This window comes from Myotis yumanensis, unplaced genomic scaffold (assembly GCF_028538775.1).
Source record: "Myotis yumanensis isolate MYYU_CA2020_CCGP unplaced genomic scaffold, mMyoYum1.0.hap1 SCAF_1, whole genome shotgun sequence".
NCBI lineage: Eukaryota > Metazoa > Chordata > Mammalia > Chiroptera > Vespertilionidae > Myotis > Myotis yumanensis.
In genome coordinates this window covers 140,572,636-140,591,615 of record NW_027223752.1, presented here as the reverse complement: position 1 = coordinate 140,591,615, position 18,980 = coordinate 140,572,636, and the positions used below count along the sequence as shown (strand labels likewise).

Here is an 18,980-nt window from a genome sequence, read left to right as displayed (position 1 = left end):
TGGGTTATCTAAGCTATTAACAGCAAATGAGTATTAAAGAAATAGGTATTGGAAGCTACTATGTACTTTTGTAATATTTTCTCTGATGGTTTTCCTAAGAGGTCTGAAATACTTTTATTTTGAAAACTCTTCAATTTTTCCCTTGACTTGGAACAGAGTAAACACATAGTGTGTTTTGGGGAAGAAGGGCAAAGAAGATGGTAATTGCAAAATGTAACAGCAGTTACTCTTACATGCTAGTAGTTCAAATTTTGATTGCCATTTAAAGACTATGGCGGAATTTTCTGAATCTGAAAGCATTTTCAACATGCTTTTCTTTAGCAGCAAGACAGTTGAAGGTATGCCCTTGTAATTATTTTCCTTACTCTTCTTATATTCTCTCCCATTCTGTTCAGATTTTTAATATTTGGTCTGTGAACTTTTTACATTTGGATGCCAATTAATTGTTCATCTCATTTAAAAGCTTACCTAAATCTTAAATGGGTGAATTTTGTGTCATGTGAGTTATATCTCAATCAGCCTATTACTTAAAAAAAAACTTACTGAAAAGCATTATCAGTGGTATTGGGAGCAGCTTTGTATTGATGTTAGAAGGTGAGGAACAAATAATAGTTATTTATCTAAGGTTCCAAGTGATATGGCTTTTAAGAATATATTTCTGTTTCCTATTTTTGGTTTAACTTAGGAAAACCTTCTATTTAACTCATAAATATATATCTTAATGGAGGGTGGGAAGCAAAATATAAGAGATAATGACTAAAACATTTTAATCTTACTTTTAGCTTTGGAATGCTGTTAGAGAGATGAACCAGAGGTACTAAATATTCCACTTCATACCTGGGCTGGTCGTTAGTTGATAATCTGAAATTCAACTAGATCAGCAATTTTCAACCTTTTCATCTCCTGGCACACATAAACTAATTACTAGAATTCTGCAGTACACCAAAAAATATATTTTTTGCCGATCTGCCAAAAAAATAGGTATAATTTTGATTCATTCACACTGCACAGCTATTGTGTTAACTGTTTTCATTTTTTTATTTGACAACCTAAGGAAAAAGAATCAGTGCCCCTGACTAAATAGCCAGGTATTGCATGTTTTAAAAGTTTTTGTGGCACAATGGTTGAAAATCACTGAACTAGATAATTGAAGAATTGAGGAAATGTACTACAAAATTCATTATTTTGACTTCTCTATAATGAAAAAATGGATGTTAAGTACTTTACATTTTAAGATATTCCATTTCTCATTACAGAAAGCGGTATACCTGCACATGTGGTGGCTGCCATTGATGTAAACGATGTTGCTAATGAAGTATACAAGTATAATTTTCCTCAAACACAGTTACTAGCCAAGACAATTGAAGTGAGTAGCTATTATTATTACTTTAATAAGCATATAGCAAGGAGGATGTGATTGAAAAACACTGCAAGATACTATTATCTTAATTCAATGATACGTTGTCTACACTAATAAAAAGGAAACATGCAAATTGGTGTCACTCCGCTGTGCCCACCAGCCAATCGGATGAGTATGCAAATTAACCCAACAAAGATGGTGGTTAATTTGCATACGCAGGCATAGAGCGAAGACTGATGGCTGAAGAGGCTTGGCTTCTCTGCTGCAGCTGGAGCGAGTGGCTGGAGCAAAGGCCTGGGTCCCGGGTGCTGGAGGAAAACCGGTGCTGGCAGCCAGGGGAAGGGAAGGCCTATTGCACGAATCTCTTCTTGCAACGGGCCTCTAGTCCTATGTAATAAAGCCCAGTGACCAAACAGTGGAATGACCAGAATGACCATTCAACCAGATGCTCAACGCAGGAGCTGCCCCCTGGAGGTCAGTGCACGGCGCTCCCACAGCGGGCTGATTCCCGCAGGCCTACCCCCACCAGTGCACGAGTCACAGCACTAAAAGCTGGCGGTTACTAAGCACTGTTCTTGTGTCAGGTGAAGGCCGCGTACTATCTTCACTTACCTATGATTTTGTGTATGTGTCTGTGTGTGTGTGTGTGTGTGTGTGTGTGTATGGCCAGATTATTATGACCACCTCATCAATACTTCGTTGGGCCACCTTTTGCCTTCAATACTGCGGTAATTCTTCTTGGCATTGACTCCATGAGATGTTGAAAGGTGATGCGAAGAATCTGACACCATGCCTGATGGATAGCACTGTCCAGTTCTGTGAGATTTGATGGTTGTGGAACCAGCTGTCTGATTGCTCTTTTAACTTCATCCCACAAATGCTCAATTGGATTGAGATCTGGTGATTGTGGGGGCCACCTAAGCAAGGTAAAGTCTCCCTCATGTTCTTGAAACCACTCCTGCACAATATGAGCACCGTGGCATGGCACATTGTCTTGTTGGAAGAAGCCATCTCCATTGGGATACGCCATCAACATGATCAGCGACAATACTTAGGTATGTTGTGCTATTCAGACGTTTATAATGGTCTGGCCCTCTAGCAACTTCAGTGCGAAATTATAGCTAATTTGCCTACAAACGACAGGTGGTCATAATAATCTGGCCATTATATATATACACACTAATATACATATATATACTAGTATGTATTCATATCATTCTACTGGAAGACACTATTGCTATATATTCAGGGTTTTGTGTGTTTTATTTTTCATTGTGTAATTTTTCATTTCAGTTATTTTCTTTTTCATTTTTAGAAATGAAAGTTTCAGTTCTTTTTCATATTTTAAATTTGTCTCCTCATGTTTTTGTTTTCCTTTATGTCTTTGAACAAATTGATAATATTGATAATGACTGTTGTAAAATCTTGGATAATTTCATCATCTCTTTCATTGCTGGGTCTTTTTCTATTGATAGATTCCACCTCATATTTGAAAAGGGATACAAAGTTAATGGAGAACTTAGGAGTAATGAGAGGCTTTAGGGATTTTAAGTTATAGAACCACATATACTCATCATTTGAACATTTGCTTTATGAAAGGCATTCAACTTCTCAAGGGAAGTTGAATATGACTAAGATATAGTCTTTGCCTTTAAGAACTTACTATTTAGAGCAGAAGTTGGATTTGTAAACCATTTTCTTTGGGATGACTGATTGAATGTGGCATAGAAAATAGATTTCTACTCCAAAACTTTATTTATTTTCCTAATAGAAATAAGAAGAGAAAAGAGAGGATGGAAAATCATTACTAATTAAAATAGGATTTAGCCATAAGCTACAACAAAAAACCATGGAAAATAGTGTCAGTGCAGTGGAGTTGGGACAAAATTGAATGACGGTGGCAAAATTGCATGCAAACCTCTACGTAGTTTGTGCAAAATTAAAAAGGAAAGAATGGTAAGGGAGAAAACAAAATATACTCAGCGATTGTTTGTTCAAAGTCAGAAGAGAGATTTAAAAATATAGATAACTGGGCTGAAAGAGTCATTGCAGCCTCTGCAGGCTTCCTGCCTGCCCTGAATATGAGAACATGGATCAGGGCCAGAGGCACGCTCTTAGGTTAAAGGACACAGCGGGTTCTTCCTGGGGACAGTGTGGTTATTCTGAATAGAGCTGCCACAGTTTCACCTATCTTTTAGCAAAGTTCTAGATTCACGTAACCTTCATTAAAAAATGAATAATAATTAGAAAGGAACCAGTTGGAGGCTATACTAAGATAGTATGTTTTAAATAAGGGAAGGGACATATAAAAAGCAGAATATACAACAGAAAAATTATGTTAAGAAACAATAAAATTTCAAGCACATCTCCAGGAGCTTGAAGCATTAAAATAAAACGTGATATCTTCAAAACAAGAACTCAAGCATATATAACAGCTCAAAAAGCAACAAGACAATAAATAGTAGGAATTGAAAAGTATCAGGGTTTGGAAAAAACGAAACAGGGAAAAAATGAAATGATTATAGAAATGAAAGTCATGTCAAAGTTGAAAAAATAATGGATTTTGAGAAAAATAAAGCAAAATAAATGGAAAAGTATACAGATCAGAATGTTGCCGAATGAATAATTACTAAAGACAAAAGTGATGCATGATAAACGTAATTAGTACCTCTGAAGATGATAAAACAAATGGAACAAAAATATTAAATGAAATAGATGAAAAAATTCCTGAAACAAAAACCTACAGCAACTCATGAACTACAGTACCCATAGTGCTTTGAAAAAAAAAAGACTCAGTCACTTAATCTAAGCAATAGATGAATCAAAGTAGAAAACCTAGGAATGAAGCTGCCTTGTTAGGAAAGAAATTATGGTTAGAAATCAAGGTGAATATATAAACTGTTGCAGTAAAGAAATAATAATGTAATTAGAGTAGAAAAGGAAAATGAGACTCAAAAACTATGTCTATTCTTTGAAAAGTAAATGCAGCTATAGATTTTTAGGACAATATTTAATGTTATTGTAAAGAGCTCAGCTGAGCTGGGAAAGACAACTGAGCTGTCAGAGGTTTGATAGCTGATAAAAGCAACATGGCAAAATGGAAGAGTGAAGCCTTAATCACATACTGTGTTGATAAAAGCAAGTCTCTGAAAAAGCAAAGCATATGCACACACCCCCTGTTTTATTTCCCCCTATAATAGCACATTGGTAGAGTTGGTCGATCAGCACAGATATGGGGGCCAGCCCACTGTTGAGGGAGCCCTTAGTGTTGTGGAAGGTCGGGGGTGGGAGGGTCAGGCTAGGTGTGGAAAGTGCTGTTAGTCAAAGAGGGGAGAAGTATCTTCAAGGTTTCTCCCTCCTGTAAGGAGGTTTTGGCAGAAATAGATGGCGCCTGAAGAGGACCTCTGCCCAAGGCCTCAGCTAAAGACACCTAGAAATACAAATATGTGAAGAGCGTGACTGGCCAAGAGGCCCAAGACCTTGACTGCAGTCTCCCTCTGAGACTAAGATGCACTGGCCATGCACCAGTTCTGGAGTATTGGGACAGCTTACCCAGTGAAGCCTTTCCCTGCTGGGCACAGCCTTTGTAATTGCCTATATATGCGCCTAAAAAAATCACATACAAGTTTTTAACCAGGACCAGATTCCTCAGTTATAAAGATCACTAGTAATAAAACTAAAATCTGTAATTTATTTAGTCACTACTATATAAACTATATGAGAGTGGAAACCATGTTTGTATGTTCATTTTTGTATTCCCACACCTAGCACAATACCTGGCATATGCTAGATACTCTGAAATATTAGTGAATTAATTGATGAACATTGTTTAATGAACATCATATTGTACCTAAAAAGTGGACAAACACTAGGCAAGTGGCAACAAAGGACAACAGGGGTTTCAGAATTAATATTAGAAAAGATGGACTTTAAGGCAAAAAGCATTTAAGAGTCTTAGAAAGTTACTTTATAATGATGAAAATTGCAATCCTTAAGGTTTCATTCTCATGTGTATTCATGTACAAAATAACATCAGAGTTTATAGGGCAGGAAATGGTAAGAAATACCCACTCAGTGAATTTTATTGAATATCTTCTATATGCCACAAAATAGGGAAACCATTATTTTATGAATATAAACTCAGTAATTCTGAGTAAAATATAATTAAATACTTCTGAAGCACATTAAAAGAATAATAGAGCATAACCAAAATGAATTTTGTTTTGGGAATACAAAAGTAGTTTAATATAGAGAAATTCTATTAATATTAATCAACATGTTAATAATTAGAAAGAGCAAAGCTGTATGTTAGGAAACATTTGACAAAATCCAGTATCTTCCTGATCATTTTTAATCTCTCAGCAAATTAGAACAAATGAATAATACCACAAAATATATATATGACACTTACTGGTTTTATGTGTGCACATGCATGTGTCTATATTTGTTTTTAAACACATACACACAAATATATACATATCTCTAAATCCAGTACATGTTAAATGGAGAATCTTCAAAAAAGCATTCTCATTAAAATAATAAAAAAGAGAAGGATTTGAACTATTATTTAATATTGTTTTGAATATTAGCTAATGCACTCACACAAGAGAAATACCTATAAATGCTAAGGAGGATTCCAAAGAATAATTGTATATGCTTGAAAAACACAAAATGTGCTAAAAATAGCACAGGAGCTATTAGTATTCTATCTAATAAAAGAGTAATATGCAAATTAGTCATCACTCCATTGCTCCATCACAAAGATGGTGTGGCCCAGTCCCCTCAGCCCCACTGCTGAAGTGTCCAGGCCTGTTGACCAGGAAGGTGGCAGGGGAGGCAGGGGGGGGGACCGAGTGGCAGAGCTGGTGATCAAAGGGGGCAAGGGCTGAGCCAGCGGTCGTAGGGGCCTGGGCAGGGGTAGAGCCAGAGATCGCAGGGGCCTGGGCGGGGCGGAGCTGGCAAAGCATAGGTCTGGGGGTCCCTTGCCCAGGCCTGCAGCCTTGACCAGAGGCTGCAGTGGGGCAGGGGCGGAGCTGACAATCGGAAAGGTCTGGGGGTCCCCTGTCCAGGCCTGCAGCCTTGACCAGAGGCTCCATGCCTGGGCAGGTGCAGAGCCGGCGATTGCAGGGTCCTGGCAGGGGTGGAGCCGGCATTCGCAGGGGCCTAGGCAGGGGAGGAGCCGGTGATCGCAGGGGCTTGGGCAGGGTTGGAGCAGGGATCGGAGGGGCTTGGGGATCCCCTGCCCGGCAATCGTAGAGAACCTTTTCTGACCGCTCATTGGCTAATCTCCCTGTATGCCACTGGTAATATTATAGTAACTTGGGTAATAAGAATCCAAAAAGGTAATCTAGGGTTTTCCAGCACACTCCTGGAGAAAAACACAAAGGTCCGCTGCTGGAGGGCTAAGAAATGTCATATCCTGCCCTAGCTGGTTTGGTTCATTGGATAATGCCTTGGCCTGCCAACTGCAGGGTCTAGGTTCAGTTCTGACCAAGAGCACGTACCTAGGTTGCAGGCTCCTCCCTGGCCGGGGCCCAGGTCTGGGCTCATGCAGGAGGCAACCAATCAAAGTGTTCCTCTCACTTTGATGTTTCTCTCTGTCTTTCCCTTTCTCTTCCACATTCTCTAAAAATCAATGGAAACATATCCTCAGGTGAGGATTAAAAAAAAAAAAAAGAAAGAAAGAAATGTCATATCCTATGAAAGACACATCTTGAAAATGCCTAAAGAAAGTTGTCATTTTTTCATGGTGAAGGGACAAGTCTGTGTTGATGAAAACACCTTACTGGCTGCGGTGACTGGCAGTGGCTGCAGCAGCGGGGTGATGGGACTGGTGCCTTCCCCTGATCAGCCCGGTCACCTCCCACAAAGGGAGGCCAGACTGTGGCTTAGGCCCACTCCCCAAGGGGGGCAGGGAGTGGGCCTAAGCCGTCAGTAGGACATCCCCTGAGGGCTCTCAGTATGTGAGAGGGGGCAGGCTGGGCTGAAGCCCCCCCCCCCCCCCCGCCCGCCAGTGCACAAATTTCGTGCACCAGGCCCCTAGTATTTAATAGTTAACTAAAAATAGTATGAGGAACAATTGTTGCACTTAATGAGGAGGCTGAGTAGAGAAAGACAAGTGCCATATGATTTCATTTATATGTGGAATCTAATGACCAAAATAAACTAACAAACAGCATGAAAACCAGACTCATGGATATAGAGAAGAAACTGACATCTGTCATAGGGGAGGGGTTTCAGGCCTAGATGAGAAGGATGAAGGGATTAAGCAATGGGGAAATAAAAGAAAGACTCATGACACAGACAACAGTATGGTGACTGCCAGAGGGGAGCAGGGGTGTGGGGGAGGTAGAAGAAGGTAAGGGGAGATAACTGATGATGGAAGGAGACTTGAGGTGATAAACCCACAGTACAATATACAGATGGTGCATTGTAGAGTTGAATACCTGAAACGTGTATAATTTTATTAACCAATGTCACCTTAATAAATTCAATAAATAAATAGGCTTATTACGAAGATATGATAGCCAGCAACTTACTATATGTAAGCAAAGTACGTTAGAAAATATATAGAATAAAGTTTATATTTATAGTAGCAAAATAAAAGTTATAAACACCAAGAAATAAACTTTACAAGAAAACTGCATGATCCACATGGGAATAAAAGAGATTTGTAAAATGCCAACACATTGTGGTATTGAATAGGATGACAATATTGTACAAATTTTAGTTAGATTAACTATACATTCACTAAAATTGTCAAAAATTGTTTTCTAATCTACGAAGTTCTTCCTAATGTTTAAATTAAGTATAAGAATAGCCAATAAATTCTGAGTAAAGGAGGAATAAAGTAGGGGCACAAATAAAACTGTTCATCAACATGTGATAAACATTGTTACCACACTGAGTTCATCTAATGTTCTATGAAAGCAAAGATGTTTTTTATTTACTTGTATGGCCAGGTTATGAAAAAAGAATAGATTTCCATTAGCTCTAAAATGTCAAATTAGAGCCCTGGCTGGGTGGCTCAGTTGGTTGGAGTGTTGTCCCATACACCAACGGGTTACAGGTAAGATTCCTGGTCAGGGCACATACTACCTAAATTGCGCGGTTTCAATCCCTGGTCAGGGTGCATACAGGAGGCAAGTGATCAATGTTTCTCTTTCACCTCAGTGTTTCTCTTTCTCAAATCAGTAAAAACATCCTCGGGTGAAGATTTAAAAATAAAAAGTCAAATTACAGTTGGCCCCTGAACAATATGGGAGGCAGGGGCACCAACCCCTGTGCATCAGAAATCCATGTTCAACCTTTTTTTTTTTTTCCCTCCTATACTCCCCCATTCAATTTTGGCTGCCACAATCAGACAGGCAGAAAGCGCAATGACCCTTTTTTCTTGCATCTGCACTGGAACCTTAGCAGCAGAGAGTAATTGCTCCATGTCTGTCAAATAGATGCATCACATACAACTTTTGACTCTCCGAAAAATTCAGGTGTCCCTCGGAAACTGTGGGGGATTGGTTCCAGGCCTTCATTGTTTACCAAAATTGGCAGATGCTTACTAGTAAGTGCCCTTTATAAAATGATGTAGATCAGCAATTTTCAATTGGTGTGCTGGACACACGGGTGTGCTGCAAGAACTTTTAAATATGCACTACCTGACTATTTAGTCAGGGGCACTGACCTCTCTTCCCTTACATTATCAAATTAAAAAAATGACAACAGCCAACACAATAGCTGTCTGGTATGAATGAGTCAAAATTATATCTATTTTTTTGTCAGATCAGCAAAAACCATATTTTTTGGTGTGCTGCATAATTTTACTAATTAGTTTACATGTACCATGAGAAATGAAAAAGTTTGAAAATATCTGTCGTAGATCAATGCATATGGTCAGCCCTCCACATCTGTGCACTCCCAATTATAATTTGGAAATAGTACAGGTATTTATTTTTAAAAATTCATGAATAAATGGGCCCATGCAGTTCATACCCATGTTGTTCAAGGGTTAACTGTATTAAAAATAATTTTTGTATCTCCATTACTTGAATCCCAACACATTTACTGACCTAGAATGCCAGGTTAAATAAAGTTGTGAAAAGTGTGAGTGATTATTTTTTGTATAACTGCTCTATCATTTGGATTGCACTATAAAAAATCACTGGTGGCTGGGGTGGGTCAGTGGTTAGAGTATCAGCCATGAGCACCAAAAGGTCACAGGTTCAATTCCCCATCAAGTGCATATACCTGGGTTGCAGGTTTGATTCCTGGCCCCAGTCAGGGTGCATGCTGGAGGCAACCAGTCACTGTGTCTCTTTCACATCGATGTTTCTCTCCCCACCCCCCCTTTTCACTCTGTCTAAAAAATCAATGGAAAAAATATCCTCTGTTGTGGATTAATTAAAAAAAATCACTACATATTTTCAAGATTCCTTTAAAACTGTAATTTTTCATGTCTAGCTCTATTGGAGATATTAACTCTGTTTACTTCCTTTAGATTCTAGACATAGGATGTACCTGATGTAAAAGATTATTGTTTTATTTTTACTTCGGTTTTAAGAATTTAGTTTTAATCAATCCACATTTCAGTTGTGAAATCTGTAAGTTGCTTGTCACATGGCCCTGTGCTGGCGCCATTATCTTGAGTGTGACATGCTGTCTACTTGTATTGCCTTGCCTCGTGTTTTCTGACAGACTGGTCATTGTATGATTTTCAGATTTTCTCCAGCATTCGTATTTAATTTCGATTTCATTTTACATACATATCCTGAACTACTTAAAAGCCTGAGATTTAAAAATGATGTACACGTACATTTAAACTTTTAATACAATAGAGACAACTAATATGTTCCTCCGGTTAACTCAGTCTTTACAGAACTCAGAATAAAGTTTTTCCTGCTTTATTTATATACTTAAACTTATTAGAAATGTGTCATAATTAGGAATGTTGTGTTTCTAGGCTTGTTGCTTTAAATTTCTGGTTAAGAGTACACACTAAGAGGACTTCATGAGTGGCAAACCCATGCCCTTTATGCTTCTCTATATTTATCTTCTGCTATATAAAACAGGAGCAAAATAACACATTTTCTGACTATTTAGTCTAGTAGGGATTATTTTGGTTAATCTTATCTACAACCTGTTGAAGTTCTTTGCTTACATACAAGTATAAAACAATATAATATTGTGCATAATTGAAAAATGGGACCTTTTTCTATTTGGTGGTATATTAACAGAGATATACATGAAAGGTATGGCTACTGGTCAGTACATCACATTTCCTAAATTAAAAAATATTATTAGAGAGGTGTTTAAAAATTTCTTAGACCCTAAGCTGAAAATCATTAGTTATATAATTCTCCATATTTAACTCTGGAAAATACAACAGTGTTAAACTTGAGGTGCTGTGGGTCCAGGAAAGGAGTGTGACAGCTCTGCTTTGGCTGTCTATGGGACTTGGGGACAGACACTTAATTTTTCATAACTTTGGATCCATCACAAGATTCCTTTGGAAAATTGTCTAACTGAGGTTGATTTGAAAAGTATTGTGTTATATAAACTTTTAAGTATTGTAAATAAAACTATTAACGTATAATTTTTGATATATTTAGTTATAATTAGCATTTTTCTCCTTTCCTGTTCTATACCTTTTTTTTACATTCCCCCAATTGTTCTTTCCTTAGGGCATTTCATTAGAAGAGTTTGATAGATTATCTTTCAATATGATTTTAATGAGCCCCCCCTGTCAACCATTCACAAGGTATGTATAATAAATATTTCTCTGTTGAGAAAGAGTACTTTTGAAGAACTTATTAAATCAAATCATACCATAGTTTTGAGCATGGACACTTTGAAGTCTATTAGCTGTATTTTCATAGTTTTGAATTTTTTATAAATAATTCCTTTTATCTACTCATCCTATATAAGGCTAATATGCAAATTGTCCCATCGATCGGGAGTTCCACTGGGAGTTCAAGCAGGGGGCGGGACCAGCCCGCCAATCACCCGTGGCCCCTCCTCCAGGCCAACCCGGCCCAATTGACCCCGATCAGGGCGGGCTGGCCGGACCTCACCCGTGCACGAATTCGTGCACCGGGCCTCTAGTTTATTTATAATTTAGTATTAACTATGAAGGATATAGCAATTACTGCCAAATGAGCAAAGTAATTTGGTCAGTAGGTATACAGTGACTATGACAGACCTCCTCTATACCTACCTGAGAAGATATAATCATGCACCACTTTATATGGGGATGCATTCTGAGAAAAGTGTAGTTAGGCGATTTTGTCATTGTGCAAACATCACAGGGTGCATCTACACAAACTTAGACAGTATAGCCTGCTACACAACTAGGCTACATGGCATAGCCTATTGCTCCCAGGCTACAAACCTGTACAGCATGTTACAGTATATTATTGAATCCTGTAGGCAATTATAACACAATGGTAAGTATTTATATATCTAAACATAGAAAAAGTATAGTAAAAATATGGTATGAAAGATTAAAAATGTTACACCTGTATAGGGTATTAACCATGAATGGAACTTGCAAGACAGGAAGTTGCTCTGGGTGAGTCAGTAAGTAAATGTGAGTGAATGTGAAGACCTAGGACATTACTATACACTACTGTAGGCTTTATACGCACTGTACACTTAGGCTACACTGAACTTATGAAACAACATGAGATTAAATCAAACAAGACAAAATGATGCAATCAAAGACATGGCAAAAATTATCTCTCTATATAAAACCCTAATATGCAAATAGACCGAATGGAACAATTGAACAACCGAACAACTAGTCACTATGACGTGCGCTGACCACCAGGGTGCGTGCGGGGAACATGGCAGGCATTGGCAGCAGGTGGCAGAGCACAGAACATGGCAGGTATGGGCCGTGGTGGGATGGTGGAGCAGGTGAGCAGGGGTGCCAGACCAAGGCGGGGCGCCGGTCACTGTCATCAGGGTGAGCCTCTGGTGGTTACTGAAAATTCTTTGCTCCCATGTGCCGTGGTCCTGCCCAGTGCTGCTGCTGGTGCCAACCCTGCTCGCACATGCTTCCTGCACCGGAGCTGCCGCTCACACCCAGTGCTGGCCCCGATTGCTCAGCACTGTCAGTGGGTGTGAGTGGCAGCTGCCAGCCTCAATTGCCCCTCAGGGCTTCTCCACCTCCCCCTACTCCTGAGGGACGATTGGGGCCTGCAGCCGCTTCTCACACCTGCTGCTGGTGACAGAGCCACTGCTCACACCCACTGCTGGCACTGGCCCAGCTTGCACCCAAAGCTGATGCCAGAGCTGCCGTTTGTACCCACTGCCAGTGCCCGGCACCAGTCCCGATCGCTTGACACCATCAGCAGGTGTGAGCAATGGCTGCCAGTCGCAATTGCCCCTGAGGGCTTCTCCACCTCCCCCTACTCCTTAGAGGTGATCGGGGAAGGAGCTGCCGCTCACGCCCACTGATGATGCTGTCCCTGCTCGCACCCACTGCTGGCACTGGCCCCAATTGCTCTGCGCCATCAGCAGGTGCGAGTGGGGCCATTGCCATCAGTGTGTGGGAGCAGTGGCGGCGGGAGTGGGGCTGCCAGCAGAAAGGGGACCGGAGTCCGCGGCGGAAGGAGCTGGGAGGGGGCGTGGAGGATGAGCCAAGATCCGCCCCTGTGCCCACCACAGCCTTGCGGCCCACAGTTCCTTTCAAGGTGCACAAATTCGTGCACTGGGCCCCTAGTATATATAAGTCTGTTGCCAGTGTAACCTGGCATACTGTTTTACAGCAAACTTATTTTAGTAAGTAGAAAGAGTACATTCTAGAATAATGATAAAAAATATAGTAAATGATAAAAAATATAGTATAGTAAATATATAAACCATTATGTAACCAACATAGTTGGTTATTATCATTATTGAGTATTACCTACTATACATAATTATATGTGCTGTACTTTCATAGGACTGGCAGCACCGTAGGTTTGTTTATGTCAGTATCACCACAAATATGTGAGTAATGCATTGCACTGCATATGGTGTTATGAAGGCTACAGTGTTTCTAGGTCAGTGATGGCGAACCTTTTCAGCTCGGCGTGTCAGCATTTTGAAAAACCCTAACTTAACTCTGGTGCCGTGTCACATATAGAAATTTTTTGATATTTGCAACCATAGTAAAACAAAGACTTACATTTTTGATATTTATTTTATATATTTAAATGCCATTTAACAAAGAAAAATCAACCAAATAAATGAGTTCACGTGTCAGAGGTTCGCCATCACTGTTCTAGGTGATAGTCTTATGCTGCTGGCAGTAGTAACTGACTCTGTAGTACTGTCATCAGTTAGAATGCTGAAAGGAAAGGGCAGAATGAGAGGAACCAAGGTTTTGGAGTAGTCTGTTCAAGTCCACTCTAATTTCCCATGGAGCCTCAAGTTCACTGATGGTTTTGGCTCTGTTGTTAGGTATGAATGAGGAAACTGACACATGATATTAAGTTACTTATGTAAGACTATGAAGCTAGTAAGTAGCAAGTTCCTCTCTTTCTACACCTGAGGTTCAATCCAAGTCTTCCTTTCTGTTTGATCATTTAAATCTTTTTCAAAAATTTTTTTAATTACAATTGACATTCAATATTATTTTACACTAGAGGCCCAGTGCACGAAATTTGTGCATTGGGCGGGAGGGTTCCCTCAGCCCAGCCTGTGCCCTCTCACAGTCCGGGACCCCTTGGGGGATGTCCGCCTGCTGGTTTTCTTCTGACTACTTTTAAGATGTTCTTTGCCTTTGTTGTGTGTGTTGTTGTTTTTTTTGTAGTTTCCTCTAATGCACCCAGGTATTAATTTCTTTCTCCTCCCTGGGGATCGCACCTAAGCTGGCAGTCGCACATCCCTCTCACAGTCCAGGACCCCTCGCTCCTTACTGCCTGCCTGCTCACTGCTCCTTACCACGTGACTCGCTGCTCCTTAGTGCTGCCATGGAAGCGGGAGAGGCTCCCACCACCATCGTGGCGCTTGCCACCCTTGAGCCCTGCTTCTGGCTGAGCGGCGCTCCCCCTGTGGGAGCACACTGACCACCAGGGGGCAGCTCCTGCATTGAGTGTCTGCCCCCTGGTGGTCAGTGTGTATTATAGCAACCGGTGGTTCTGGTCATTCCACCGTAATGGTCACTTAGGCTTTTATTATATAGACTAGAGGCCCGGTGCACAAAAATTTGTGCACTGGGCGGGGGGGGGGGGGGGGGGGGGAGTCCCCCAGCCTGGCCTGTGCCCTCTCGCAGTGTGGGACCCCTCGGGAGATAACGACCTGCTGACTTAGGCCTGCTCCCGGGTGGCAGAGGGCAGGCCCAATCCCTAGGTGCAGCCACTGGTCAGGCTCAGTGACGCTCAGGGTAGGGCCGATTGGGGGGTTGGGGCACCACCCCCTGTCACACTCAAGGCAGGGTCGATGGGGAGGTTGCGGCGCCAACCCGTCACGCACAGAGCAGGGCCCATCAAGGGGTTGGGGCGCTGCCCCCTGTCACTCACAGAGCAGGGCCAATCAGGGCGTTGGGGCGCTGCCCCCTGTCACAGAGCAGGGCCGATCAGGGGGTTGGGGTGCTGCCCCCTGTCACTCACAGAGCAGGGCCCATCAGGGGGGTTGGGGCTCCGTACCCTGTCACACACAGAGCAGGGCCCATCAGGGGTTTGGGGAGCTCCCCCCGTCATGCACAGAGCAGGGTCAATCAGGGGTTTGGGGAGCTCCCCCCGTCATGCACAGAGCAGGGTCAATCAGGGGTTTGGGGAGCTCCCCCCTGTCACGCACAGAGCAGGGCCAATCAGGAGGTTGAGGAGCTCCCCCCTGTCACGCACAGAGCAGGGCCAATAGGGGAGTTGGGGCACCGCCCCCTGTCACACACAGAGCAGGGCTCGTGGGGGCGGGGGGGTTGGGGCACCGCACCCTGTCACACACAGAGCAGGGCCGATCAGGGGGTTGGGGCACCGCCACTGTCACACTCAGGGCAGGGCCGATGGGGAGGTTATGGCTCTACCCCGTCTCACATAGAGCAGGGACCATGGGGGGGGGTTGGGGCGCCACCCTCTATCACCCACAGAGCAGGGCCGATCAGGGGGTTGGGGCGCTGCCCCCTGTCACGCTGATCCCAGTGCCGGGAGGCCTCGTGGCTCCACTGATCCCGCCTGGCAGGGTCACAGATCCGGGTCCCAGACCACAGACAGCCTTGCCTGCTGCCGCCTGCCTTCAGTATGCAAATTAGCCGCCATCTTGTTGCTTCAGGGTGGGGGTCCCCACTGGGGTGCCTGGCCAGCCTGGGTGAGGGGCTGAGGGCCGTTTTCAGGCTGGCGGGTGACTGAAGCTCCCAACTGTTCCTTTTTTTCTTTTTGTTTTTTTATTCTGGCATTTATTTACCTTCTATGGTTCTCACTGGAGCTGAGAGCCGGCTTTCTCTCTGAGGCTCGGCTGAAAGCCTTTCTGGCCTTTGTTTTCTGTATTCAAAACAATGTTGCGACTCCAGCTCTGAGATCCCGGCTGACTGACAGGAGGTTTCTGGGGTTTTGTTTATCTTCTATAAATGTTACAGTGTTTCCAACTGAAGCTCAGAGGCCGGCAAGGCAGGCGGGGAACGTTGGAGTCCTCTGTCACTGAAGGAAGTAAGCTGTTTGCATCAGCTGCCTGGCTGCCGGCTGCCATCTTGGCTGACAGTTAATTTGCATATCTCCCTGATTAGCCAATGGGAAGGGTAGCAGTTGTATGCTAATTACCATGTTTCTCTTTTATTAGTGTAGACTAGTGGCCTGGTGCATGAAAATGTGCATGGGGGAGAGGGTGTTCCTCAGCCCGGCCTGCACCCTCTCCAATCTGGGACCCCTCGAAGGATGTCCTACTGCTGGTTTACAGGGATCGGGCCTAAACCAGCAGTCGGACATCCCTCTCGCAATCCGGGATTGCTGGCTCCTAACCGCTCACCTGCCTGCCTGATTGCCCCTAATCACTCTTCCTGCTCGCCCCAACTGCCTCCCCTGCCAGTCTGCTTACCCTCAACTGCCTCCCCTGCTGGCCTGCTCACTCCATAATGCTCCCTCCGCTGTCCTGATCACCTCCAATTGACCCCCACTGATGGCCTGCTTGCCCCCAACTGACCCCCCCTGCTGGTATGCTTACCCCCAATGACCCCGTCCCCCACCAGCCTGATCACCCACAACTTCCCTCCCCTCTTGGCCTCTAACCACCAATACCTCGGCCCCGCCACCATGGCTTTGTCCAGAAGAATGTCCGGAATGTCTCCTGGAAGGTCTCCCAGTCTAATTAGTATATTACCCTTTTATTGGTATAGCTAGAGGGCTGGTGCACGGGTAGGGGCCTGCTGGTTTTCCTGAAGGGTGTCCCGGATCAGGGTGGGGGTTCCCTTAGGGTGTGGGGTGGCCTGGGCGAGGGGCCTGTGGTGCTTTGCAAGCCAGCCACACCCCCATGGGGTGAGGGTCCCCGCTGGGGGGGTGTGGCCAGCCTGGGTGAGGGGCTGAGGGCTGTTTTCAAGTTGGCCACACCCCCTTCAGGTTGGGGGGTCCTAGTGGGGTGCCTGGCCAGCCTGGGTGAGAGGCTGATGGCTGTTTGCAGGCTGGCCAAGCCCCTCAGCAGGGACTCTTACCCCATGAGGGTATGGCCAGCCTAGGTGAGGGGCTGATGGCTGTTTTCAGGATGGCCACACTGGCAACCCAAGCTCTCAGCCCCTCCTTTTTTTCATTTTTTTTTCCAGCACCTCCTGGAGTGGAGGGAAGCAGGTATCTGGGATTTATTTATCTTCTATAATTGAAACTTTGTTGCCTTGAGCAGAGGCCAGCGCTGGCGGGAAGCTTGGCTTCCTCCACCGCCGGGGGCAACCCAAACCTCCTGCTCGCTCCAGCTCCAGCTCCGTGGCCGCTGCCATCTTAGTTGGGTTAATTTGCATACTCACTCATGATTGGCTGGTGGGCGTGGCTTGTGGGTGTAGCAGAGTGACACCAATTTGCATGTTTGTCTTTTATTAGTGAAGACTAGAGGCCTGGTGCACAAAAACTTGTGCACTCGGGTGGGAGGGGGGGTTCCCTCAGCCCGGACTGTGCCCTCTCGCAGTCTGGGACCCCTCGGGAGATAACGACCTGCTGGCTTAGGCCTGCTCCAGGGTGGCAGAGGGCAGGCCCAATCCCTAGGTGCAGCCCCTGGTCAGGCTCAGAGCAGAGCTGATTGGGGAGTTGGGGCACCGCCCCCTGTCACACTCAAGGCAGGGTCGATGGGGAGGTTGCGGCACCACCCCCTGTCACGCACAGAGCAGGGCCAATCAGGGGGTTGGGGCGATGCCCCCTGTCTTGCACACAGAGCAGGGTCGATCAGGGGGTTGGGGAGCTCCCCCCTGTCACTCACAGAGTAGGGCCGATAGGGGAGTTGGGGCACCACCCCCTGTCACACACAGAGCAGGGCGGATCAGGGGGTTGGGGCGCCACACCCTGTCACACTCAGGGCAGGGCTGATGGGGAGGTTATGGTGCTACCCTGTCACACACAGAGCAGGGCCCATTGAGGGGTCTGGGGCGCCTCCCTCTATCACCCACAGAGCAGGGCCGATCAGGGAGTTGGGGCTCCGCACCCTGTCACACACAGAGCCGCAGGGCGATCAGGGGGTTGGGGAGCTCCCCCCTATCAGGCACAGAGCAGGGCCGATCAGGTGGTTGGGGCGCCTTCCCCTGTCACGAACAGAGCAGGGTAGATAGGGAGGTTGTGGCCCCGCCCCCTGTCACACACAGAGCCGCAGGGTGATCAGGGGGTTTGGGCACTGCCCCCTGTCATGCTGATCCCGGTGCTGGGAAGCCTCGTGGCTCTGCTGATCCTGGTGCTGGGAGGCATATTACCCTTTTACTATATAGGATAGTGGCCTGGTGCACGGGTGGGGGCCGGCTGGTTTGCCCTGAAGGGTGTCTGGGATCAGGCTGGGGGTCCCGCTTGGGTGCCTAGCCAGCCTGGGTGAGGGGCTTATGGCTGTTTGCAGCTGGTCACACCCCCTTCAGGAAGGGGGTCCCCACTGGGGTGCCTGGCCAGTCTGGGTGAGGGGCTGAGGGCCTTTTTCAGGCTGGTGGGTGACTGAAGCTCCCAACCTGTCCTTTTTTTTTTTTTTTTTTTTTTATTCTGGGCCAGCTTTAGCTCTGAGGCTTGGTTCCAGCTCTGAGGCCTCGGCTGCTGAAAGCAGGTATCTGGTTTGTTTGGGTTCTATAATCGAAACACTGTTTCAACTCCAGCTCTGAGATCCGGGCTGGCTGAAAGCAGGTTTCTGGGGTTTTGTTTAGCTTCTATAATTGTAACAATGTTTCAAACTGCAAGCTCAGAGGCTGGCAGCCCCAGGCGGGGAACCTTAGCTTCCTCCGTCACTGAAGCAAGCAAGCCTCCTGTTAGCTTCAAGCTGCCTGGCTGCCAGCCGCCATCTTGGCTGGCAGTTAATTTGCATATCGCCCTGATTATCCAATGGGAAGGGTAGTGGAGGTACGGCTAATTACCATGTTTCTCTATTATTAGATAGGACTAGAGGCCCCGTGCACAAAATTTGTGCACTCCGGGGGAGATGGGGGGGTCCCTCAGCCCGGCCTGTGCCCTCTCGCAGTCTGGGACCCCTCAGGAGATAA

General features: G+C 44.8%; 1 protein-coding gene across 2 annotated transcripts in view; it reads left to right on the top strand.

The window, feature by feature from the left end:
- Positions 1-18,980, top strand: part of TRDMT1 (tRNA aspartic acid methyltransferase 1) — a 61,084-nt gene that overhangs the window by 20,255 nt on the left and 21,849 nt on the right. Inside the window, exons 2-3 of one of the 2 annotated variants that reach the window (XM_070408032.1) lie at positions 1,257-1,366; positions 11,038-11,114. In XM_070408032.1, coding sequence (XP_070264133.1) covers positions 1,257-1,366; positions 11,038-11,114 — 187 coding nt within the window. Of the gene's footprint in view, positions 1-1,256; positions 1,367-1,686; positions 1,835-11,037; positions 11,115-18,980 lie in introns of those variants that run through there. The other variant, XM_070408040.1, reaches the window with a different exon arrangement.